Source organism: Triticum aestivum, chromosome 5B (genome assembly GCF_018294505.1).
Source record: "Triticum aestivum cultivar Chinese Spring chromosome 5B, IWGSC CS RefSeq v2.1, whole genome shotgun sequence".
Lineage (NCBI taxonomy): Eukaryota > Viridiplantae > Streptophyta > Magnoliopsida > Poales > Poaceae > Triticum > Triticum aestivum.
This window is the reverse complement of record NC_057807.1, coordinates 53720367-53740454: the sequence shown is the minus strand read 5'-3', so window position 1 is coordinate 53740454 and position 20088 is coordinate 53720367. Positions and strand designations below refer to the sequence as shown.

Here is a 20088-nt window from a genome sequence, read left to right as displayed (position 1 = left end):
CACTACGATAAAGTGTGGGTCCCACTCGAGCCCCAACAACGTTGTTATTTTCCTCTAAAATCATTCACGTCTTACTCTTGACAAGTGGAGCCCACACTTGTCATTTTGAGATTGAGAGAATCGACATGTGAGTCTAGGGTTATTCTGGTCATATAACATGGTCAACATGTTTGACCTGACACTAACAATGTTGAATGGTATTTTTGAGCACACGTCTAATGGGATGATGGCATTTTTTAGGTGTCTAATGATATTTTTGAGGAAACATCTCATGAAACGATGACATTTTTGAATAGTTGTAATTTTTAATGGCAAAAGTGAATAGTGAGACGCAGCTGGTGGCATAAATGATAAAAAAACTAAAAGAAAAGGAAAAAGAGTAAAAATCAAAAAGACAGAAAAGAAAAATGAAAAAAACGAGCCGGAAGCTTCACAAAACTGGGCCGAGAAGCTTATGGAAGCTTCCCATAGATCGGGACCTGCAGAAGCTTAATGGGCTGGCCCATAAATAACAGGTGTGGGCGCCGTCAAACGAACGGCGTGGCATCCCGAATCTATACCTACTATTAAAGCAAGGTGATATTCTTAGTTTCGTCCCGCATCTGATCCTACGTCAAGTGCATTATACACGAGGTGGGACTAACGAGTACGTCCACACCGTTTTCTGGTACGTCAACTTGGGCATCGTAAGGATCGGGTCATATTGGGCCTCTGGCCCGTTCCGTTCCTTTGTCTATCATTAAGAAAAGAAAAAGCCGCACTGCAAGATGAAAAAAATAAACAGCGCCCTCCCAGCAATCGAACTAGCCTGCCCGAACAAATCAGGCCCATCTATTTGGGCGGTCCGAACAAATCATCTCAAAAATACTTGCCGTTTAGTGAGATTGAACTCAAAACCTCCGTCCAATAAACAACATCACAACCAACTGGGACAGATAATGGTACAAAAATCATATGAAAAGCATTCTATCTGTAGCATGCTTCTTAATGTAGAATTGAGAAAAGACTTCTTCGCATGCGAGCGTTGCAACGCATCTGGGGACGAAGCCACGTAAATCTCTCCTCACCCAAATTAATTTCTCTCCCCAAGTGAATTCAAGGGTGGGCCCACACTAACTAATCACCCCTTAATTAAACTATGAGGACCACACTAACTAATTTCACCCACTTGAATTCACGTGAATTAGCCACGCCCGTTGCGCGCCCTCCTGTCGTTGTCGGGTGGCATCATTCAGATGTTATTGGGCCTTTTGATGGATACATCATTATATCTCCCGTTGCAACGCACGGGCATATGTGCTAGTAAAATAAAAGTAGTCGAATCTCCGCAATCGTCGAGCCATTCGCAACTAGAAACCCTAGCCATCTCCCCACGCCGCCGCCGTTCCCCTCCGGCAACCATGGCTGGGATGGCATCACGCAGCGAAGGCAAGACAACCGGCGACAAAGGCTACTGTAGTGTGATTTATTCACCCTATCCACAGTCGTCGCCTCTTCCTCCTCGCCTGACCGACCTGTTCCAACAATTTGGTCTGGACAAGATCCGCGCGATCATGAACAGTTCTGATGGTAAGACGTTCGAGCAAAAGATCGACAAGTTACGAGAGGTGCGCCCAATCACTCACTTGTCTTCCGTCGTCTAGTTTTGTCCTTCCATCCAGATTTCAGTTTTGTCCTTCCATCCAGATTTCAGGTCTCCGTTTGTTTCAAGATCGCTATAATTCGTAATCCCGTGCTGGATCTGTATACCTCAGTTAATCCTTAGGATATATTCTCCTTACATTTATTCAGGAAATGAGTGCTTTCGAACGTGCTCGTAATGAATTCTTCGTCGAGGGCGAGGATGTTGACGAGGACGACGAAGACGACGAGGACGACGACGTGGATGTGGACGAGTCGGATAGAAAGGTAGGGAAGGTGGTAACAAGCTTCGTTCTATCCATATGTTAAAATATGCACTAAATTCTTTATGTTGGGCGAATTTGTCTCTCCATTCTTTGACTAATACCTGCTTCTGATCTCCACCATGTTTCTGCCTGTTCAGCTCTTAGATGATGACAAGAAACCCGATATCACGAAACGACCACACACTCCTATTGGAGATGAGGTGGAATGCAAGAAGCCAAAGATAGCAGAAGGCTCAAGGTGCCAAGGAGAAGAACCTGGGGCTGGAGGGATAAAGAATTCCTCCTGGTAGGTAGTGTTTTATGTGTATGAAATTCCAACCTTTGTTTTCTAACTTAACATTGCACCAACACTAACACATTTCAAATATGCACTTGGTTTACTCTCGAGTAAGCTGCAGTTTCTGCAATCTCTGATGTTTAATGTTGCATCAGCCAGTTGAGCAGTGACCACTTTTATCCAATGGTGTCAGACTGTTGTTTTATGCAACTTGAGAAAATAAATAGATAGCTTTTATCATAAAAAAATCAGGTTGCTCATACTGCAGTTTACTCTCAAGTTGCAGTATTAATTCTTCCAATACATTTCGGCATTGGCAAAACCAGCACCTTAGAATTGCTGTCATTAACATCCTTTTATTGATGAGGTATTAACAATAGATGGCTGTTAAAATGACACCTAGTTTATATATATAGCATACTTATGTAGCTTCACCTGTCGTCTGAACTATGATTATATGGAAGCCCTAAAACTTCATGGAATAATTTGTACCATCTAGCAAACTTCTAAGCCCATGCTTAAATTGGGAAAATTGTATTTCTCCCAATGCAATTCTGCAGCGCCCAGTAAATCTGTTCTTTGGACTCAAATACTTATCCTCTAAAACATCAGGTCAGGTTACCTTGTAGAAAAACTTGTCTCTTCAAATGGTCTCTACTTTGTTATTTTAGCACAGTTGAATTCATACTGTGTATTTTCTAATTAATTATATTGGTGCTTTCCAGAGCTCGCTAATGCTTCTGTTGACTTAGCTGTCCCTACTTTTTGAGGAAACGTTCAATTGTTCTTGAACACAGAAAAATTTCAGATTATCCCCTCTTATACCTAACCCACCTATATTCTTTAACTTTAAAACGAGTTAATGCGCAACCAACTATATAACCTAGCTTTGTTTTTGGGATTTTTACATGCATGTCTTAACTAGATGAACCTGTGTAGAACTCAAACTCATTAGGAGTCAGGTGGTCTGTCCTTTATGAAATGTAACCAAAATATGAACTTAGTTGTCATGCATATACCTTGTCTTGTCAAATGCTTACACCATGTTAAAGTCGTATTGTTGTTTGTCTTCACTTTTGTTCTGTGGGGCATATGTTTACTATTTCTCTAGCATTGTTTTGTCTCTTGTCTTTTTGTTGGCCCACTTTCATGTACTCCCTCTGTATCAAAATATAAGATGTTTTTTGGCACTATGGCTGTGTCAAAAACGTCCTATATTTTGATACGTAGGGAGTATTTTTATCCATCTAGTCCTTCTGTAATTGGTTATTAATTGCGTAATTCTGTTTGAAATTAGGAGCCACCAAAAAAGTATTGAGTTAACAGACCACCGCAGTGGAGTTCGCATACTTAGGCCCTAATGACTTATTCAGAACAGCCTGTGTAAATTTTGGGTTATAAATTGTACTCCCTCCGTCCGGAAATACTTGTCATCAAAATGAATAAAAGGGGATGTATCTAGACGTATATTAGTTCTAGATACATCTTTTTTTATCCATTTTGATGGCAAATATTTTTGGACGGAGGGAGTATCTTAGTAGTTAATGTGCACATGCTTGCTTAATTGTTGCACTCAAGCTACTGCTTTTCTGTGAAGTTGCTGCTTCTAATATGTTTATATGTATTTTGCTTCCTTAACCATTAATTGAAGTCTTAAATTCTCCATTAGTTTTGTAACCAAGGCTTAATGTGTGAAACCGCTATTCACGGTGTTTTTTGTTCTGACAGGGTCTGATGACAGGGGAATGCAGTAAACACCAGAAGCATCAAAACTATGATCTGGAACAGTATCCTGAATAAACTATTTTCTGGATTATGAATGAATTCTGAAGCATGGGGCTATAAGTGAACTATGTAACATGGATTTGTAACTATGGTGGATGTTAAGTTAACGTTCTATTTGTGCATCGTGAATGCGTGCTGAATATGCGTCTGCTATGGTTTCGTAACTTTGAGACTGGGCATGTGGTACTGGGTTGCCGTAGGCCTGCAGCCGCTGTACCTACGTTTCATGCTATAGGTATGTCGTCCGAAGAGTGCCCTTTGGATCACGTAAGGGCAACTCCAACTGGCCGATGCAAATGGACTTGGTTTTTGTTCGTTTGGATTGGTTTGGTGTTGGGGTGTTTTTGTTTACTACTCCCTTTGTTCCTAAATATTTGTCTTTCTAGAGATTTCACCAAGTGACTACATATGAAGCAAAATAAGTGAATCTATGCTCTAAAATATGTCTATATACATTCGTATGTTGTGTCCATTTGAAATGCCTAGAAAGACAAATATTTGGAAACGGAGGGAGTAGCAAATATGCCCAACGGGAGAAATAATGTTCTTTTCCATGTCTCTTAACTCAAGTACCTATGCATCATCGCAACCGGAGAACAACACATGCAGATTAATATAGTTAGTGATGCTACCAAGATTCGTCACTACCCAACTTTCTCATTTTCCAATTCAACCTAGGCACATTTGACTCGCTTAACTCACATTTTCTGAATTCAATCGGCTTCCTCATATCGACTTGCACCCCCCACGTAGAACTATTTTGGGCCACTTACCGCAACGAGTGTTGAGCATGCAGGTTGACTGTCTAATCACTATCACCATCCCCTTCCTCTTTCCACCATTTTTTTCCAGTTAGCATCAAGCTTATCTCTGCCCACATGGTCATCTTGGCTCTTTCGTGCCTCTTTGTTCACCCCAACTCTATGTTGGCTGCGCCGTTAGAAAATAAATTTAAAACAATAGAACTCAGACTTATCTAGATGCCCCTCCCTCTCATCTCTGAGCACATCGTGCTCCGTCGGCGGCAATGGCGGCTCCTTCTGGCTGGATTGAGGCGCGGAGACCCATGCTCCCCTCATCTGGTAGGATTCCCTCCTCCGGCGGGATCTCCTCTCCAAGCTGGATGGTGAGCACAAGATCCCCTGCTCAAGCCTCCAACCACGCGGCAAGCACCAGCAAGAAATTTTGTTTGTTGGGGAATGAACGAATTGAATGCAAGATTGCATTGTTACAAGGACGGAGAGTGGAACACCATCTTCGATTTCTCATTTGATCCCACCTTCTCTACTTGATTCCCTGTTTGCTCCGTGTTGAAGTTCATGAACAAATAAAACTGGAAGATCATGCGATAGGTTTTATCCTGTACTGAACTTTTTTTCTCCAATCTTCGTATTTGTTGTGCTTGAAAATATTAGGACTGATCTTTTGGTCCGTTTTCTGTCAATGAGTAAATGTTGTGTATAAAAAATCAGTGCTCGATATTACGATTGCTTCATCACTTCTGCTTCGGTAGACCCCCCTAAACACATCGAGGATTGAGATTGTCCTATACCTCTTCATAATAGAGGGCAAGATGGTCTTTATAAAAGTACTCCGTGAGTCCTTATACACCGATTAGACAGACACGAACGGGCCAGCCCATTAAGACATGCCCCTCCTAACAATAAAAGCGAGGTAAAAATAGAAGAAAGGGTGAGCTCGTGAGGATTCGAACACCAGAGCTCACATTAAAAGGCACGCGTTGCTAACACAACAGCGTTCATACATATGAAATATTTTCTCAAAAAAAAGTTAAAACTTGTACTAAACAAAGTAGGAACAAGTTTGAAATGCCGTATTTTTATTTCTATTTTCGTTTCTCCTTTTATTATTTTATTATTTTCTTTTTTCAAAATTCACAAACTATTTTTAAATCTTGAACCTTTTCTTAAATCTGTGGACTTTTCAAATTCGTGAATATTTACTTCAATTCGTGAAGTTTTTCCAAACTCTTTTGTCAAATTTGTGAAATTTTTTCAATTTAGTAATTTACCGAACTCTTTGCTGGTGTCCGGATCGCTCCCAAGCCCACTTCTGACCACCCTAACCCACACAAACCCCTTGTCCCGCGGCCGATCGCGTTCTTACCCCATGCCAGCTGCCCGCATTAATGGCGATGTAATCGTGTCTGGCCCGGCATGGCCCGCCAGGGCACGATTACTATACGGGCCGTGTCGTGCCGGCCCGCGTGCTGCGCCCCCAGGCCCAAGCACGACCCAGTTAGTAAGCAGGCCGGCACGTTGGCCCATTTAGCATGGTGAGCCGCATGTATTCAGCCTGTTATTTGACGCACTAAGCGTTTTTTAGCCTATTTTTACATGTTGGGCCATATATAGATGTATAAAAAAAACGTAATCGGGCCATGCCGTGCCGGCCCGCGTGCCCACTCTCCAGGCCCAGGCACGGCCCAGGGCGTGCCGTGTGCTGGGCCCGGCCTGTTTAGCCCGTGACGTACCTGGCCCAAGGCGGGCCGTGCCGGCGCGCTCACGGGTCGGCCCGAAAAACCGGCCCATTTGGCCAGCTATAATAGATATCTACTACGGCGGTTCTATGCCCTGTCCGTCTGTATGCTGTCATTGAGCAAGCTCGCCGTCTGAGAGATGACGGGACGGGTGGACAACCGCCATGACCGCGAGCGGGAACGCCATGTGGGATAGTTTGTCACTAGAGATCAAGCACGCGGTGGCCGCCCTTGCCGTCGCGTGGCAGAGCCGCCATGCGAGGCGAAATGAGGTTAGCTTGCCGGCCAGTTCGCCTGAGGTCTCCGACGATGAGAACAACTCCACGATGGAGACGGGCTCCGACGACACCGTCCCGGCTCCTGCGCCTCATGTGCACGTCGGCTTCACCATGGAGCAGGCGCAGACGCAGTACAACACCGCCACGGCGGAGGTGTCCAACAGGCGAAGAAGGGACATAGATACAACCTGTTCCTCCTGGGGCAGCACCGGTTGGCGGAGGGCTAGATCTACGGCGAGTGCGCAAGCAAGGAGGGCGTGTCAGCCATGGCCGCGATGAACCCTCATTTCGTCGTAGAGCAGTGTGCCATCTATGATGTCGTCTGCGCTCAAGCCACTGCTCGTCGGGAAATGGCCGCCGCTGAGGCGCAGCTCTAGGCGATCGTAGAAGAGAACAAGGTCAGCTGCGCCTCCTACACGCCAATGAACCATCAGCGTATATAATTGCCCAACACAAGGCACGGGTGTCGCGCGCAGCCAACTTCTCCCGGGTATTAGTCCCACCTCGTCCGTGAGGGGAGATGCCACAAAGATTTCCAACTATATAAAAGGTGTTGCTGCTACAAATGAATCGCAACTAATGAAAACTGTACCATATTGAATTTTCGGTTATCTATTTTCAATGACAATTTTTGGTTTTTGTTTGTCCAACCAAATTTAAAAATTAACCAGATGGTGAAAACCAAATTTTTGGTTTATACCGAACACCGTACCCACTCCTGGTTGCCGGTTTCTAAAATTAAAAAAATCATAGTTTAAAGTAAAGTCCACAAGTTTAAATAAGTTTATCAATATGAAAAAAGTACACAAATATAACAAAAAGTTCATGAAATTGAAAAAAAAACTTTATCGATTTGAGAAAAGTACATAAATGTGCCCAAAAGTTTGGGAAATTGCAAAAAAATTAGGCAGTTTTGTAGGATTATTTTCCAAATCGATGAACTTTTTCAGTTTCACAATTTTTTTGTCAAATTCGTAAACTTTTTTTCAAATCGATGAACTTTTTTCAGCTTCACGAACTTTTTTGTCCTTGGAGCTTGGGGTGGGCATAACAACCAACAAACCAAATACCGAACATAAAGAACTATTTTTTTTTGTTATTTTGTGTTGGTGTTGGAAAATTTCTGCCACATGTTCGAGTGCGGCGTTTCTGCTCCCGAGCTCATCTGCACCTACCCTGACGAAAAAAATCAAAACAAATACTAAACAAATTCAAAAAAATTCCATTTTTTGTATGGTAGATAAGTTTACGCGGGAGGTGCGCTCCAAGTTTTAACTTATTTGGACATCTGAGCAGCTCTCAGCAAAAAAGACAAATTCGGGGTCTGTAAAAAAGTTTACCGTTCACGCACTGTTCTGCTCTGATTTTTTTTTTTTTTGCAGAGAGCGGCTCAGATGTCCAAATAATTTCAAATCTGGGGCGAACCTAACGCATCAAATTATCTATCATCCAATTTTTTTTGAAGTTTTAGTATTTGTTTTGATTTTTTTTTCTGACCAGGTGCAGATGAGCCTGGGCACCGAATTGGGTTTTTGCACATGTTCGCGTTATAATATTTATTCCTGCTCATAAAAAATATTTGCATTTTCAAAAAATTGTTCACTATTTCAAAAATTGTTCTTGTTTTCAAATTTGTTCCTTTTTAAATAAATGTTTGAGATTCCCAAAAAAATGTTCGCATTTCACAAATGTTTGACATCACAATATTTTGTTCAGAAACTTGAAATGCTTGTGTTATTTATTTTCAAAAAGAAAATCACGTTTGGAATTTAAAAAAGTTTAATCTGTTTGCAGCTGATGGTTCATATACACCGGCCTGCCTTTTTAGACACCAAATGTCTGTAATTATAGTGGCTAGCGACGCATTTTACTATCAAGAGGTCCTTTTTTTCGAGGAAAAAAGACTTGCAAGAGGTCCTTTGTTCAATTCCCCGCACAGACTTGGGTTTTGGGAATTTCTGCTAACTGCCTTTCAAGTTTTGTTGCCATCTTCTCTTTCTTCAAGGGTCGCACTGCCAACATAATACAAGAACCTGGGAGCTGCGTTGGTTAGCAAAATGTGCTTACTTCCACCTGGTTTTGTGTTCGAATCTCAGCTCCATTGCACAAGTTTTTCTATTTTTTTTACCTTATTACGTGGTTGTACCGCTTGCTACTGCAAATGGGCCGGCCCAGGTGAGCTGGCCTGTGCGAAACGCGGGATATACGTACAGCTTTGCCACGAACGGAGGTGTGTATACCTTATGACCAAATGACCATACTGTCCTTATACGGTTTGTGAAGGGGGGTCTACTGAAGCATGGCTCTCTTGCTTCATATATAATAACAAACTTGCTACAGGAAGAAGATTTGGGGCTGCGCCCTGGTCTGCGGCGAGGTGGACAGGGGAAGCGTCGAATCCAATCCAGGCCACCTAGACCAGAAGAATTGAATAGCTCTTTACCGATTACCATGGGAGGCAAGCCAAAATCTGACAGCAAGCACAACTATTGTGGCGCCTGACTACATCCTTTGGTAATTGTTTTACTCTGCTTTGGTGGTTCCATCGATCTTCGTTGGAACACTGGCTAATTATATTTTGTAATGGGACTTGGCAAGGGATAGAGACTGGCATGATTTTTTTTTGAACAGCAAATGGGCTCAACCCTTCGTCATTTTTGAAGTTTGGACAGAGTTATGAACCTGTTATGACCGGTTTAGTTTATACTAGAAAGAGGCCCATCGGGCATTAGTATTAAGGGATTGGCCCACAAGTTATTTTAGGCAAGTTATCTTATGCTAAAGTTATAAATACTAGTTGTAAGACATCGTTTGAAATCAAGCAATAAAGATATCATAATCTTTTGTTGCCCGGCTCCCGAAGGAGCCGGAACCCTAGCCGCCGCCGCCCCAAGCCCTAGCCGCGACAGCGCCCGTCCGCCGGCGCGCCCGCTCCAGCCCTCGTCCCCCTCCTCCTTGCCCATACAACCTACGCCGGAGGCCTGGTAGGAACCCTAGTCCTACCAATTTGGTATCCAGAGACACCAGGCCGATCATGTCGCTCCCTCCATCACCGCCGCCGCTGCCATCCACCCCCCTTCCCCCACTCTCGCTACCGCCGGCCACGTCCACGCCGATGACGGCGATCACGTCCGGCACCACCACCACCACCTCGCCAGCGCCAACCACCACCACGGCGGATCCGCTCCCGCTCCTCTCGCCCGAGGAGGTGTCAGGCACCCTGCGGGAGCTTGTCCAGGCGGTCAGGGGCATTACCCTCTACCTCGCCGGGAACCAGCCCCCGCCACCGAGCGCCGCCACCACTGCCTACGGGCCGCCGCCGCTGCAGTGGCCCGCCCCGGCCTTCCAGGCGCCCTATGGAGGGGCGCCTCCGCCGCTGCTGCCGCTGCCGCACTACTCGGCCGCGGGATAGCCTTGGCCAGCGTGGCCGGCCTCCACCGCGCCGCTGGGGGGCCCGACCCAGCAGTTTCTCCCGGCGCCACCGCCGGCCCCCACGACGCAGGCGCCGGTGCAGCAGCTCCACCAGGCGCCGCCACCATCGACAGCACCACCACCCGCGCCTCGGGCCACGGGTCGGCCCCTGCACCAGGTGCAGTTTCCACCGTCACCATCGCCGATCCCCGCGTGGGCGACCGGCTCGTCTCCGGGCCTGGTATACTCCACGGCGCCGGAACACCCGACGCCCTCCCTGCGGTTTGATCACCCCTCCAGCTCGGCGAACTCCGCCCCGGCGCTTCCTGACCCGGCATATGCGCTGCCGGCGACTGCGGACGCCCCCGGGCACGGAGGGCCAACACCCCCTCGCTTCGCCAAGCTGGACTTCGCCACCTACGAGGGCACGGAGGACCCCCTCAACTGGCTCAACCAGTGCGAGCAGTTCTTTCGAGGGCAGCGGACGCTCGCTTCGGATCGTACCTGGCTCGCGTCCTATCATCTTCGAGGCGCGGAGCAGACCTGGTACTACGCCCTCGAGCAGGACGAGGGCGGCATGCCACCATGGGAGCGCTTCCGGGAGCTCTATCTCCTCCGTTTCGGGCCTCCTATCCGCGGGAGCCGACTGGCGGCCCTCGGCCGTTTACCTTTCACATCTACGGTGCAGGACTACGCCGACCGCTTCCAGGCCCTGGCGTGCCACGCACCGGGCGTCTCCGCGACTCAGCGCACCGAGCTCTTTGTGGGCGGCCTGCCAGACCATATTCGCGTGGACGTCGAGCTCCGGGATCCCCCTGACCTCCAGACGGCCATGTACTATGGCCGGGCCTTCGAGCAGCGGGCCCACGCACTGCAGCAGCCACTCGGACGGAGTGGCCGCTAGCCCAGTCGGCCAGCACCGACTCCTCCAGCCACGGGTCGGCCTCCTCCAGCCGCGGCGGCCACACCCCCGGCCGCCACACGGCCTTTCCGTCGGTTGTCGCTGGCCTAGCAGCAGGAGCGTCGCCGTCAGGGTCTCTGCTTCAACTGCGATGAGCCCTACACGCCGACCATGTCTGCCCCCGCCTATTTTATTTGGAGACGGTCGACAACACTGAGGCGGACGACTCGCCCGACACGCTACCTCCACCTGCGGCGACCGAGGACGCGGCCGCGGATCCCGCGGCGACAGCGTGCGTCGTCTCCCTATACGCCCTGGTCGGCATCCGGGGCGAGCGAACCATGCTGCTGCCCGTGACGATCCATGGCGAGCGACTGGTGGCCCTGCTGGATACGGGCTCCACCCACAACTTTCTGCCCGAGACGACCATGCGTCGGCTAGCCCTTCCGACGACGGGCGGGGAGTGCCTGCGGATCACGGTGGCGAACGGTGATCGCCTCCGGTATCATGGCCTCGCCCGCGATGTTCCCATCTCCATCGGCGGTGAACACTTCTCCATTACCTGTGCAGGGATCGACCTCGGCTGCTTCGACTTCATTCTCGGGGTGGACTTTCTTCGGACTCTTGGCCCCATCCTGTGGGATTTCGACGCGCTCATGATGACGTTCTGGCGGCAGGGCCGCTGCATCCAGTGGGAGGGCCTTGGGGGCGCCGCGCCAGCCGTGCCACACCTCCAGCTGGCCGCTGCGTCCTCGGAGGCCAAGCACCCCCTACTGGATCCCCTTCTGCAGCAGCACAGCGACCTCTTCGACGAGCCGCGAGGTCTTCCGCCTGCCCGGGTGTACGACCATTGTGACGCCCGGGTAATTAAGCTACAGTAAACCTCAGCTCATGTTGCCACATCACAACGATTACTGTTAGTAATCCTCGCTTGATCCAAATCGTAGTTCAAACTCAAATTCAAAATCGAGTTTAAAGTCAAAATTCAAACTTTGTCAAAAATGAAACTAAAATGTTGATCATGTGACAAATATGCACTTCTAACCAACATTTTTTTGTGGTTTAATGCACTAATCAATTTAAAGCATATGGTTAAAAAAAAAAGGAGAAAGCCCCCCCTCCTCAACTGGGCCGACTGGCCCAGCTGGCCACCGCGCCCCCCTTGGGCCTCAACCCACTAGACCACCTGGCCGGCCCACCTCTCCCTCTCCCTTATCCCCCACGCACCCAAAATATCCCGTCAGATCCGCCACTCCCCTCTATCTCCCCCACTTCCCACGCCGCTCGCTCTCCCTCTCCTCAATCCAGATCAGGGGCTCGACCCCACGGCGCCTCGCCCGAACACTGCCAGCCTCTACCCCCCCGCTCGAGCCTGCTGCTCGCCTGCATCCCCATCGCCGGCCGCCGCTCCCGCCCACCGGTGCCCGCAGCCCGCTCCCGGCGCTCGCCCCGACCGCGCCCTCCTATACCCCGTCGGCGCACCGGAGCCCCCCCGACCCCCCACTCGCCGGTCGCCCGAGGACGACGTCGTCGGCCCGGTCCCCCTTGCCGCCGTTTGCCGCCGTCTTCTTCAACGCCGGCGCCGTCTGCTGCTACTAACCCCATCACCGGGCCACCGTGTGCCCTCCCTGTGAGCTCCCCTTCCTCCTCGACCCTCCCTGTGCCACCGTCACCGCGTTGGCCGCCCGTGCCCAGCCACTGCCCTCGCCGCGTTGTTGCTGCGGCTGCTATCGGCGCGCAGCCGCGCCAACCCCGCCTCCGCCCCGCCACGCCCTGACGCCGCCCTCGCCGCTCCACGGTGTCTGGGGCTCCTGCCGCTGGCTGCGGTCCCCCCTCCACTCTATGCTGGCCGGTGGCCTCGCCGGAGGCCGCGCCCGGCCGCGGAGCCCGAGCCCCCTGGTGTCGTGCGTGCCCAGGTCCGGCCCCCATGGGTGCCCGCCCACTAACCCGCTCACCCGCGCGCCCGTTTAGCCTCATGGGCCACTAACCACAGGGGCCCACACCCCCTACTTTATAAAAAAAGGTTTAAAAAATATAAATAAAAAGAAAATTATAGAAAATTGTATATTATATTAAATAAATAAATATTGATTAATTAATTAGTTTAATTAACTTAACTTAATTAACCTGATTAGTTACCTAATTAATTAGTTAATTAGTTAGTAGTCAATGACAGGGTGGCCCCACACCCCTGTTGACCAGTCAAACGTTGACTGGTCAACTGGGACCCCCTGGACCCACATGTCACCCTCTGGTACACTTATGTGTACACAGATCTGGGTGCACCTAGCATTTACTCATTATTTTTTCGAATTAAATTAAATTGCAGAATATCATTAAAACTTTAGAAATTCATAGAAATTAAACCGTATCTCGGATGAAAATGTTTTCTACATGAAAGTTGCTCAGAACGACGAGACAAATCCGGATACGCGGTCCGTTCGTCTGCCACACATCCCTAGCATAGCAAACATGCAACTTTTCCTCTCCGGTTCATCTGTCTGACAGACGTCCGGAACCGGGAAAACTTTCCCGGATATTTCCCCCTTCGCCAGTACTGCCTAGCGCTGCGTTAGAACACTTCTAGCCCCGCTTGCCTGCTATGTATTTACTGTTTCTTCCCCCTCTTCTCTCCGGTAGACCCCGAGACCACTGCTGATGCCCCTGTGATCGACTACGTCGACGACGACCCTCCTTCTTGTCTGAGCAACCAGGCAAGCCCCCCCTTTGATCATCCCGATATCGCCCATTCTATACTCTCATGCTTGCATTAGATTTTGCTCCTGTTATTGTTTGCTCCTATTCTGATGCATAGCCTACTTTTGTACCTGCTATTGTTACCTACCCGCTTATCCTAAACTGCTTAGTATAGGTTGGTTAGTGATCCATATGACCCCCACCTTGTCCTTGTTGCCCCTGCTTCATCATCGATGCCTCGATCAACGTGATCGACGACCAGAGCCCGACACCTCACATCACATTACGCCCCTTTAGTTGCTCGACTCTGCAGAGCTACTATCGAGTGCCGAGGGTGATCCCTCATAACGCACTCCTGATGATAATTCTGTAGTGTAGCTATTCGGTCGTGGTCATCGAGGGTGATTTCCTCTTTCACCATTCCCGATACGGCTCTGTCATTCAACACCTCAAGTGTGAACCTCGAGGATGGTCCCTCTTACGTTCACCTTGATGATTACATTGAGTGGAATCCTCCGTGGGTGATTCCTCGGGTTTTACCCTTGATGTTTGGACACACGGTTACCTTGACTTTACTTGAGACCTTGGTGGAAGTCGGGCGGGCCCGGAGAGCACCCGCAAGATAATGACGTGGCACGGCCGGGCATTCTAGGCCCTTGTCGTAAGTCCACGAGACGGGGTGACGGGGTCACTTTCGATCGTGAGTCTCTGCTCGTCTCCGCAAGCTAATAATACACTACGGTTTGGGTATTTGTTCTGAGTTGGCCTTTGGCCTTTACGCACCAACCACCACGTGAGAATAGTTATGGGCCTTGACGTCGTGGTATCAGCCGAAGCTTTGCCAGACGTCCAGTTCAGCAGTGCGGCACGTCTGGGCCGGCACCATCCTGTAGTGGTGGAGCCTGGACCCGCCCGGGACGCAACGATCCGGAGTGCAACAGGCGATGGGCCCAGACCCCGGAGTGCTTAGGATGTAGACCGGCGGGGACCTCTCTGCTGAGTCTAGGTAGGGTTGCGACGTGTTGATCTTCCGAGGCAGGGCATTGACCCCAGAAAGGTGTGTCCGGCCAGAGTGATCGAGCGTGTTGGAAAACATGGTGCACCCCTACAGGGAAGATTATCTATTAATAGTCGTGTCCACGGTAACGGACATCCAGACTTATATCCTGATCTTATACAACTAAAAATGGATACTTGAGATATGTGGCTCCGGGATTGCTTTCTCGCAGGGAGTCGAGGAAGGATCTCTGGGCATTATTGTTACAACATGCTTGTTAAATATTAAACTGCTATTCTTTACTCTTCTACATGCTGCAAGATGCTCGGAGCTGCGTGAAGATGCTAGTCTTTGATAGGCTAGGCTTTCCCCCTCTATTCTGGCATTCTGCAGTTCAGTCCACAGATACAACCCTTCCGTTTGATACAAATGCATACTTAGTATAGATCTGATGCTTGCGAGTACTTTGGATGAGTACTCACAGTTGCTTTGCTACCCCCTTTTCCCCCTTCTTTCTTCTTTCCAGTTAATGCAACCAGATGGTGGATCCATGGAGCCAGATGCCACCCCTGCCGACTACTACTACTACCCAGAGGGTGTCCTCTACTACGTGAAGACCGCCGACGACCAGGAGTAGTTAGGAGGTCCCAGGCAGGAGGCCTTGCCTCTTCGACCGTGTTGCTTTTGCGCTAGCCTTCTTAAGGCACCCTTGTTTAACTTATGTCTGTACTCAGATATTGTTGCTTCCGCTGACTCTTGTGTATCGAGCTTATGTATTCGAGCCCTCGAGGCCTCTGGCTTGTAACATAAAGCTTATATTATTTTATTTGTGTCTAGAGTTGTGTTGTGATATCTTCCCGTGAGTCCCTGATCTTGATCGTACACATTTGCGTGTACGATTAGTGTACGATTGAATCGGGGGCGTCACAACCATCGTATTCACCTCATACTGGGCTCCACTCCGGTGGCGGTTCGGCCCTACCGCTACCCCCAGCTGCAGAAGGATGAGTTGGAGCGCCAGTGTGCCCTGATGCTCGCCGCGGGCATCATCCGGATCTCCACGTCGCCCTTCCCGGTGCCGGTGCTTCTCATCCGGAAGTCGGACAGCACATGGCGCTTCTGCATTAACTTCCGCGCCCTCAACGCGCTCACGCTCAAGGACAAGTTCCCTATACCGATGGTCGACGAGCTCTTGGATGAGCTCCATGGGACGCGCTTCTTCACCAAGCTCGATCTCCGGTCGGGCTATCATCAGGTGCACATGCATCCGGACGACATCGCCAAGACAGTGTTTCGCACCCACCATGGCCACTTCGAGTTCTTGGTGATGACCTTCGGCCTTGCCAACACCCCGGCGACGTTCCAGGCCCTGATGAACGACGTCCTTCGACCCTACTTACGGCGGTTTGTGCTTGTTTTCTTTGATGACATTCTTATCTACAGCGCCACCTGGGCCGAGCACCTCCAGCACATCGCCATCGTCTTCAACGAGCTTCGGGCGCACCACCTCCACCTTAAGCGCTCGAAGTGCTCGTTCGGGACGCCTTCCGTCGCCTACCTCGGCCATGTCATCTCGGCCGACGGGGTGGCTATGGACGCTGACAAGGTGGCGGCTGTCTCCGCCTGGCCGACGCCTCACTCGCCACGGGCTCTCCGTGGGTTCCTCGGACTCGCCGGCTACTACCGGAAATTTATCCGGGAGTTCGGACTCATCGCGGCACCCCTCACGTGGTTGCTTCACCGCGACGCCTTCGCCTGGGACGACGACGCGACGACGGCATTCGAGGCCCTCAAGGGGGCCCTCACAACGGGCCCCGTCCTCCAGATGCCATACTTTGACCACCCGTTCGTGGTGGACTGTGACGCCTCGGGCGCTGGTTTCAGGGCCGTGCTTCATCAGGGCGATGGGCCCCTCGCTTTCTTCAGCCGGCCTTTCCCTCCGCGCCATCTTAAGCTGGAAGCTTATGAGCGGGAGCTCATTGGCCTTGTCCAGGCCGTTCGTCATTGGCGGCCGTACTTGTGGGGGCGGACCTTCCATATTCACACGGACCACTACAGCCTGAAGTTCTTGCTGGATCCACGGCTGTCGACCATTCCGCAGCACCAGTGGATCAGCAAGCTCTTCGGCTTCGACTTCTCTGTCGAGTATCGGCCGGGCCGTCTTAACACCGTGGCCGACGCGCTGTCCCGTAGCGACTCCGACCTCGCGCCATCCGCCGACGCGACCGCCGGGACGGCCCTGTGCATCCGCTTCGGGCCATCGTTCGGTCTCTTTACTGACATTCGCCGCGCCACGGCGGACGCCGCCGCCCTTCTTCAGCAGCAGCTCGCGGCCGGCGACTTGGAGGAGCCTTGGCGCTTCTCTGACGGACTGCTCCTCCATGGGTGCCGGATCTTTGTTCCGGCTCATGATGATCTCCGTCACCAGGTGTTGCAGCTCGCCCACTCGGCGGGCCATGAGGGTGTGCAGAAAACCCTCCATCGTCTTCGCGCCGACTTCTACATCCCTGGCGATCGTGCCCTGGTCCGCGACTGGGTTCGGTCTTGTCAGACTTGCCAGCGCAACAAGACGAAGACCCTGAGGCCAGCTGGGCTACTTCAGCCCTTGGAGGTGCCGTCTCAGGTCTGGGCAGATATATCCATGGACTTCATCGAGGGCCTTCCCAAGGTGGGGGGGGGGGGGTAAGTCGGTCATCCTCACGGTGGTCGATCGCTTCTCTAAGTACGCCCACTTCATCGCGCTCGGCCATCCGTACACGGCGGTGTCCGTGGCCTGGGCCTTCTTCGACGACAGCGTCCGTCTACACGGGTTCCCTGCTTCGATCATCAGTGATCGGGACCCAGTCTTCACGGGCCATGTCTGGCGCGACCTCTTCAGGATGGCGGGTGTCCAGCTCCGCCTGAGTATGGTGTTTCATCCTCAGACGGACGGTCAGTCCGAGGTGGTTAACAAGGTCATTGCCATGTATTTGCGTTGTGTGACAGGTGATCGGCCTCGCGCTTGGGTGGACTGGCTCTCTTGGGCGGAGTACTGCTACAACACTTCTTATCACTCCGCCCTGCGCGCGACGCCGTTTGAGGTGGTCTATGGTCGACCACCCCCGCCTATTCTTCCGGTCGACCCGGAGACGGCTCGGACGGCGGTTGCGGGTGACCTTATCCGCACCCGTGACGAGATGCTGGCTGAGGTCCGTCAGCGTCTCCTTCAGGCCCAGCAGATGGCCAAGCACTACTACGACGATCATCATCATGAGGCGGAGTTCGCGGTGGGTGACTGGGTGTGGCTGCGTCTTCTCCACCGCTCTACGCAGTCACTGGACCCGCGCGCGAAGCGCAAGCTCGGCCCTCGCTACGCCGGGCCCTTCCCTATCGTGGAGCGCATTGGGAAGGTGGCCTATCGTCTTCAGCTTCCAGCCCGCGCTCGCATCCACGACGTCTTCCATGTGGGGCTGCTCAAGCCCTTCCGTGGCGAGCCACTGGCGGCTCCTCCGGCGCTTCCACCAACCGCCGATGGTCGCATTCTTCAAGAGCCGGCAAAGGTGTTGCAGGCACAGCTCCGTCGTGGCGTGTGGTTCGTCCTCGTTCAGTGGGAAGGCCTTCCGGAGGAGGAGGCTACTTGGGAGCAGCGCGAGGAATTCCGCCAACACTATCCAAACTTTCAGCTCGAGGACGAGCTGTTTGCGCAGGCGGGGAGAGATGTTATGACCGGTTTAGTTTATACTAGGAAGAGGCCCACCGGGCATTAGTATTAAGGGCTTGGCCCACAAGTTATCTTAGGCTAAAGTTATAAATACTAGTTGTAAGACATCGTTTGAGATCAAGCAATAAAGATATCATAATCTTCTATTGCCCGGCTCTCGAAGGAGCCGGAACCCTAGCCGCCGCCGCCCCAAGCCCTAGCCGCGACGGCGCCCGTCCGCCGGCGCGCCCGCTCCAGCCCTCGTCCCCCTCCTCCTTGCCCATACAACCTATGCCGGAGGCCTGGTAGGAACCCTAGTCCTACCAGAACCCTTCGCCACCTAATCCCTAGATTATTGGAGGATCAAGATGGTGGCCATCAGGGATGTATGAGACATTGAAACAGTATTACTTTATTCAACTACAAGATCTGATGATTGTTGTGGTAGAGTAGAATGTCACACTAGCAGTTGATTTGATGAATTTTGCATGTAATCTCTATGGTGTCCAATTACAGAAATCTGGAACATATGCCTTCAATTGTGCATCCTTCGCTGTCCTGGCAACGCCCCCGTTGTGGTTTTCAGATGTCATACAGTCCAAGTGACGCAACGTGATGGCGGTTTTTGGATGCCGCTGGAGATGCATCAAGCATGGGTAGAAGCAAAGAGCGGATGAGACTAATGCTAGCAAGTAGTCTCATCTCTTGCTATTTGTTTGCCACAGGAATCCTTAATTAGTTTTAATTTCCTCTGCAAATTGTATGGTAGGTAGTTATTTGGTAATACATGAGCCTGACCTGAACTTTGGCATCCCAAAGTCTCTCAATCTTGATTGTTAGTTCCTTGCCCCTGATATTCTTAATGCCACGTAAGGTTAGACACAGCCATTACAGTTTTGACAACAGCACTGAAACATCAATGATATAATTTGACATATTTGTATGAGGATGACTATTTCGTTGCTACTTTTGCAGGAGAGTTCTATTATCAGACCAGGGTAAGTGCCGTTGATATGATGGATGCCATCAGGTTGGAGTTCGAAGCTGTTGTCAACAATGGATGCATGCCAGTTCTGCGCGCAAAGCTATTGTCAACAAAGGGATGCCTCCGTGTCCCACGGGAACCTTGAGAAGCTTGTGCCGACTATATGGCAGCAACTGTATGTTGCAAGACATGTGCTAGACAAACAAGAACTGGATGCCGACATGTCCACATAGATGGTGCAAACATCGACGAATTAAGACCAATGTGAAAATAATCCTTCCAAGTTTTTCAACAACAGAGAGATGAAATACTTTAGGCAGTGCTGTAATGTAAAATACTACAGCAAAAGAAAATGATTATGGTTCACTAGATGGTTCTGTTTCAGTTATTGGAATGGTTTCCCTTCTATATTCATCAGGTTCGAGTGGGAAGCTGCTATTGACAATGGATGCATGCAAATACTGAACACAAAGGTATTTTCGACGAAGGGATGCCGATGTGTCTCACAGGAAGCTCGAGAAGCTGGTGCCGACTATAGGATGTTGCGAGATATGCGCCAGACAAACAACAACCGGATGCCGACATGTCCGCGTAGAATCTGCAACCAACGACAGAATGCATCAAGGCCAGTGTGAGAAAAATGATTGTGCTTCAGTTATTGGAATGGTTTT

General features: G+C 50.5%; 1 protein-coding gene across 5 annotated transcripts; it reads left to right on the top strand.

Moving 5' to 3' along the window:
- Positions 1–1244: 1244 nt before the first annotated feature.
- On the top strand, positions 1245–4111 carry LOC123115646 (histone deacetylase HDT2-like). Of its 5 annotated transcripts, none has more exons than XM_044536761.1 (4): positions 1245–1607; positions 1792–1917; positions 2045–2211; positions 3913–4111. In XM_044536761.1, exons 1-3 carry the CDS (start codon positions 1254–1256, stop codon positions 2195–2197), a joined length of 633 nt encoding a protein of 210 aa, XP_044392696.1. In that variant the 5' UTR covers positions 1245–1253; the 3' UTR covers positions 2198–2211; positions 3913–4111. The 5 variants fall into 5 exon arrangements, with proteins under 5 accessions (XP_044392696.1, XP_044392697.1, XP_044392695.1 ...); XM_044536762.1 differs by having other exon boundaries at positions 1246–1607; positions 2045–2197; XM_044536760.1 differs by having other exon boundaries at positions 1253–1607; positions 2045–2193.
- The last annotated feature ends 15977 nt before the right edge of the window (positions 4112–20088 follow it).

Bases quoted from the DNA above. Each gene is read 5' to 3' on its own strand.
- LOC123115646 (XM_044536760.1), top strand. From the start codon at position 1,254: ATGGATACATCATTATATCTCCCGTTGCAACGCACGGGCATATGTGCT. The intron at 1,608-1,791 runs GTGCGCCCAATC...ACATTTATTCAG, and splicing joins AGATCGACAAGTTACGAGAG to GAAATGAGTGCTTTCGAACG. The intron at 1,918-2,044 runs GTGGTAACAAGC...CTGCCTGTTCAG, and splicing joins CGGATAGAAAGGTAGGGAAG to CTCTTAGATGATGACAAGAA.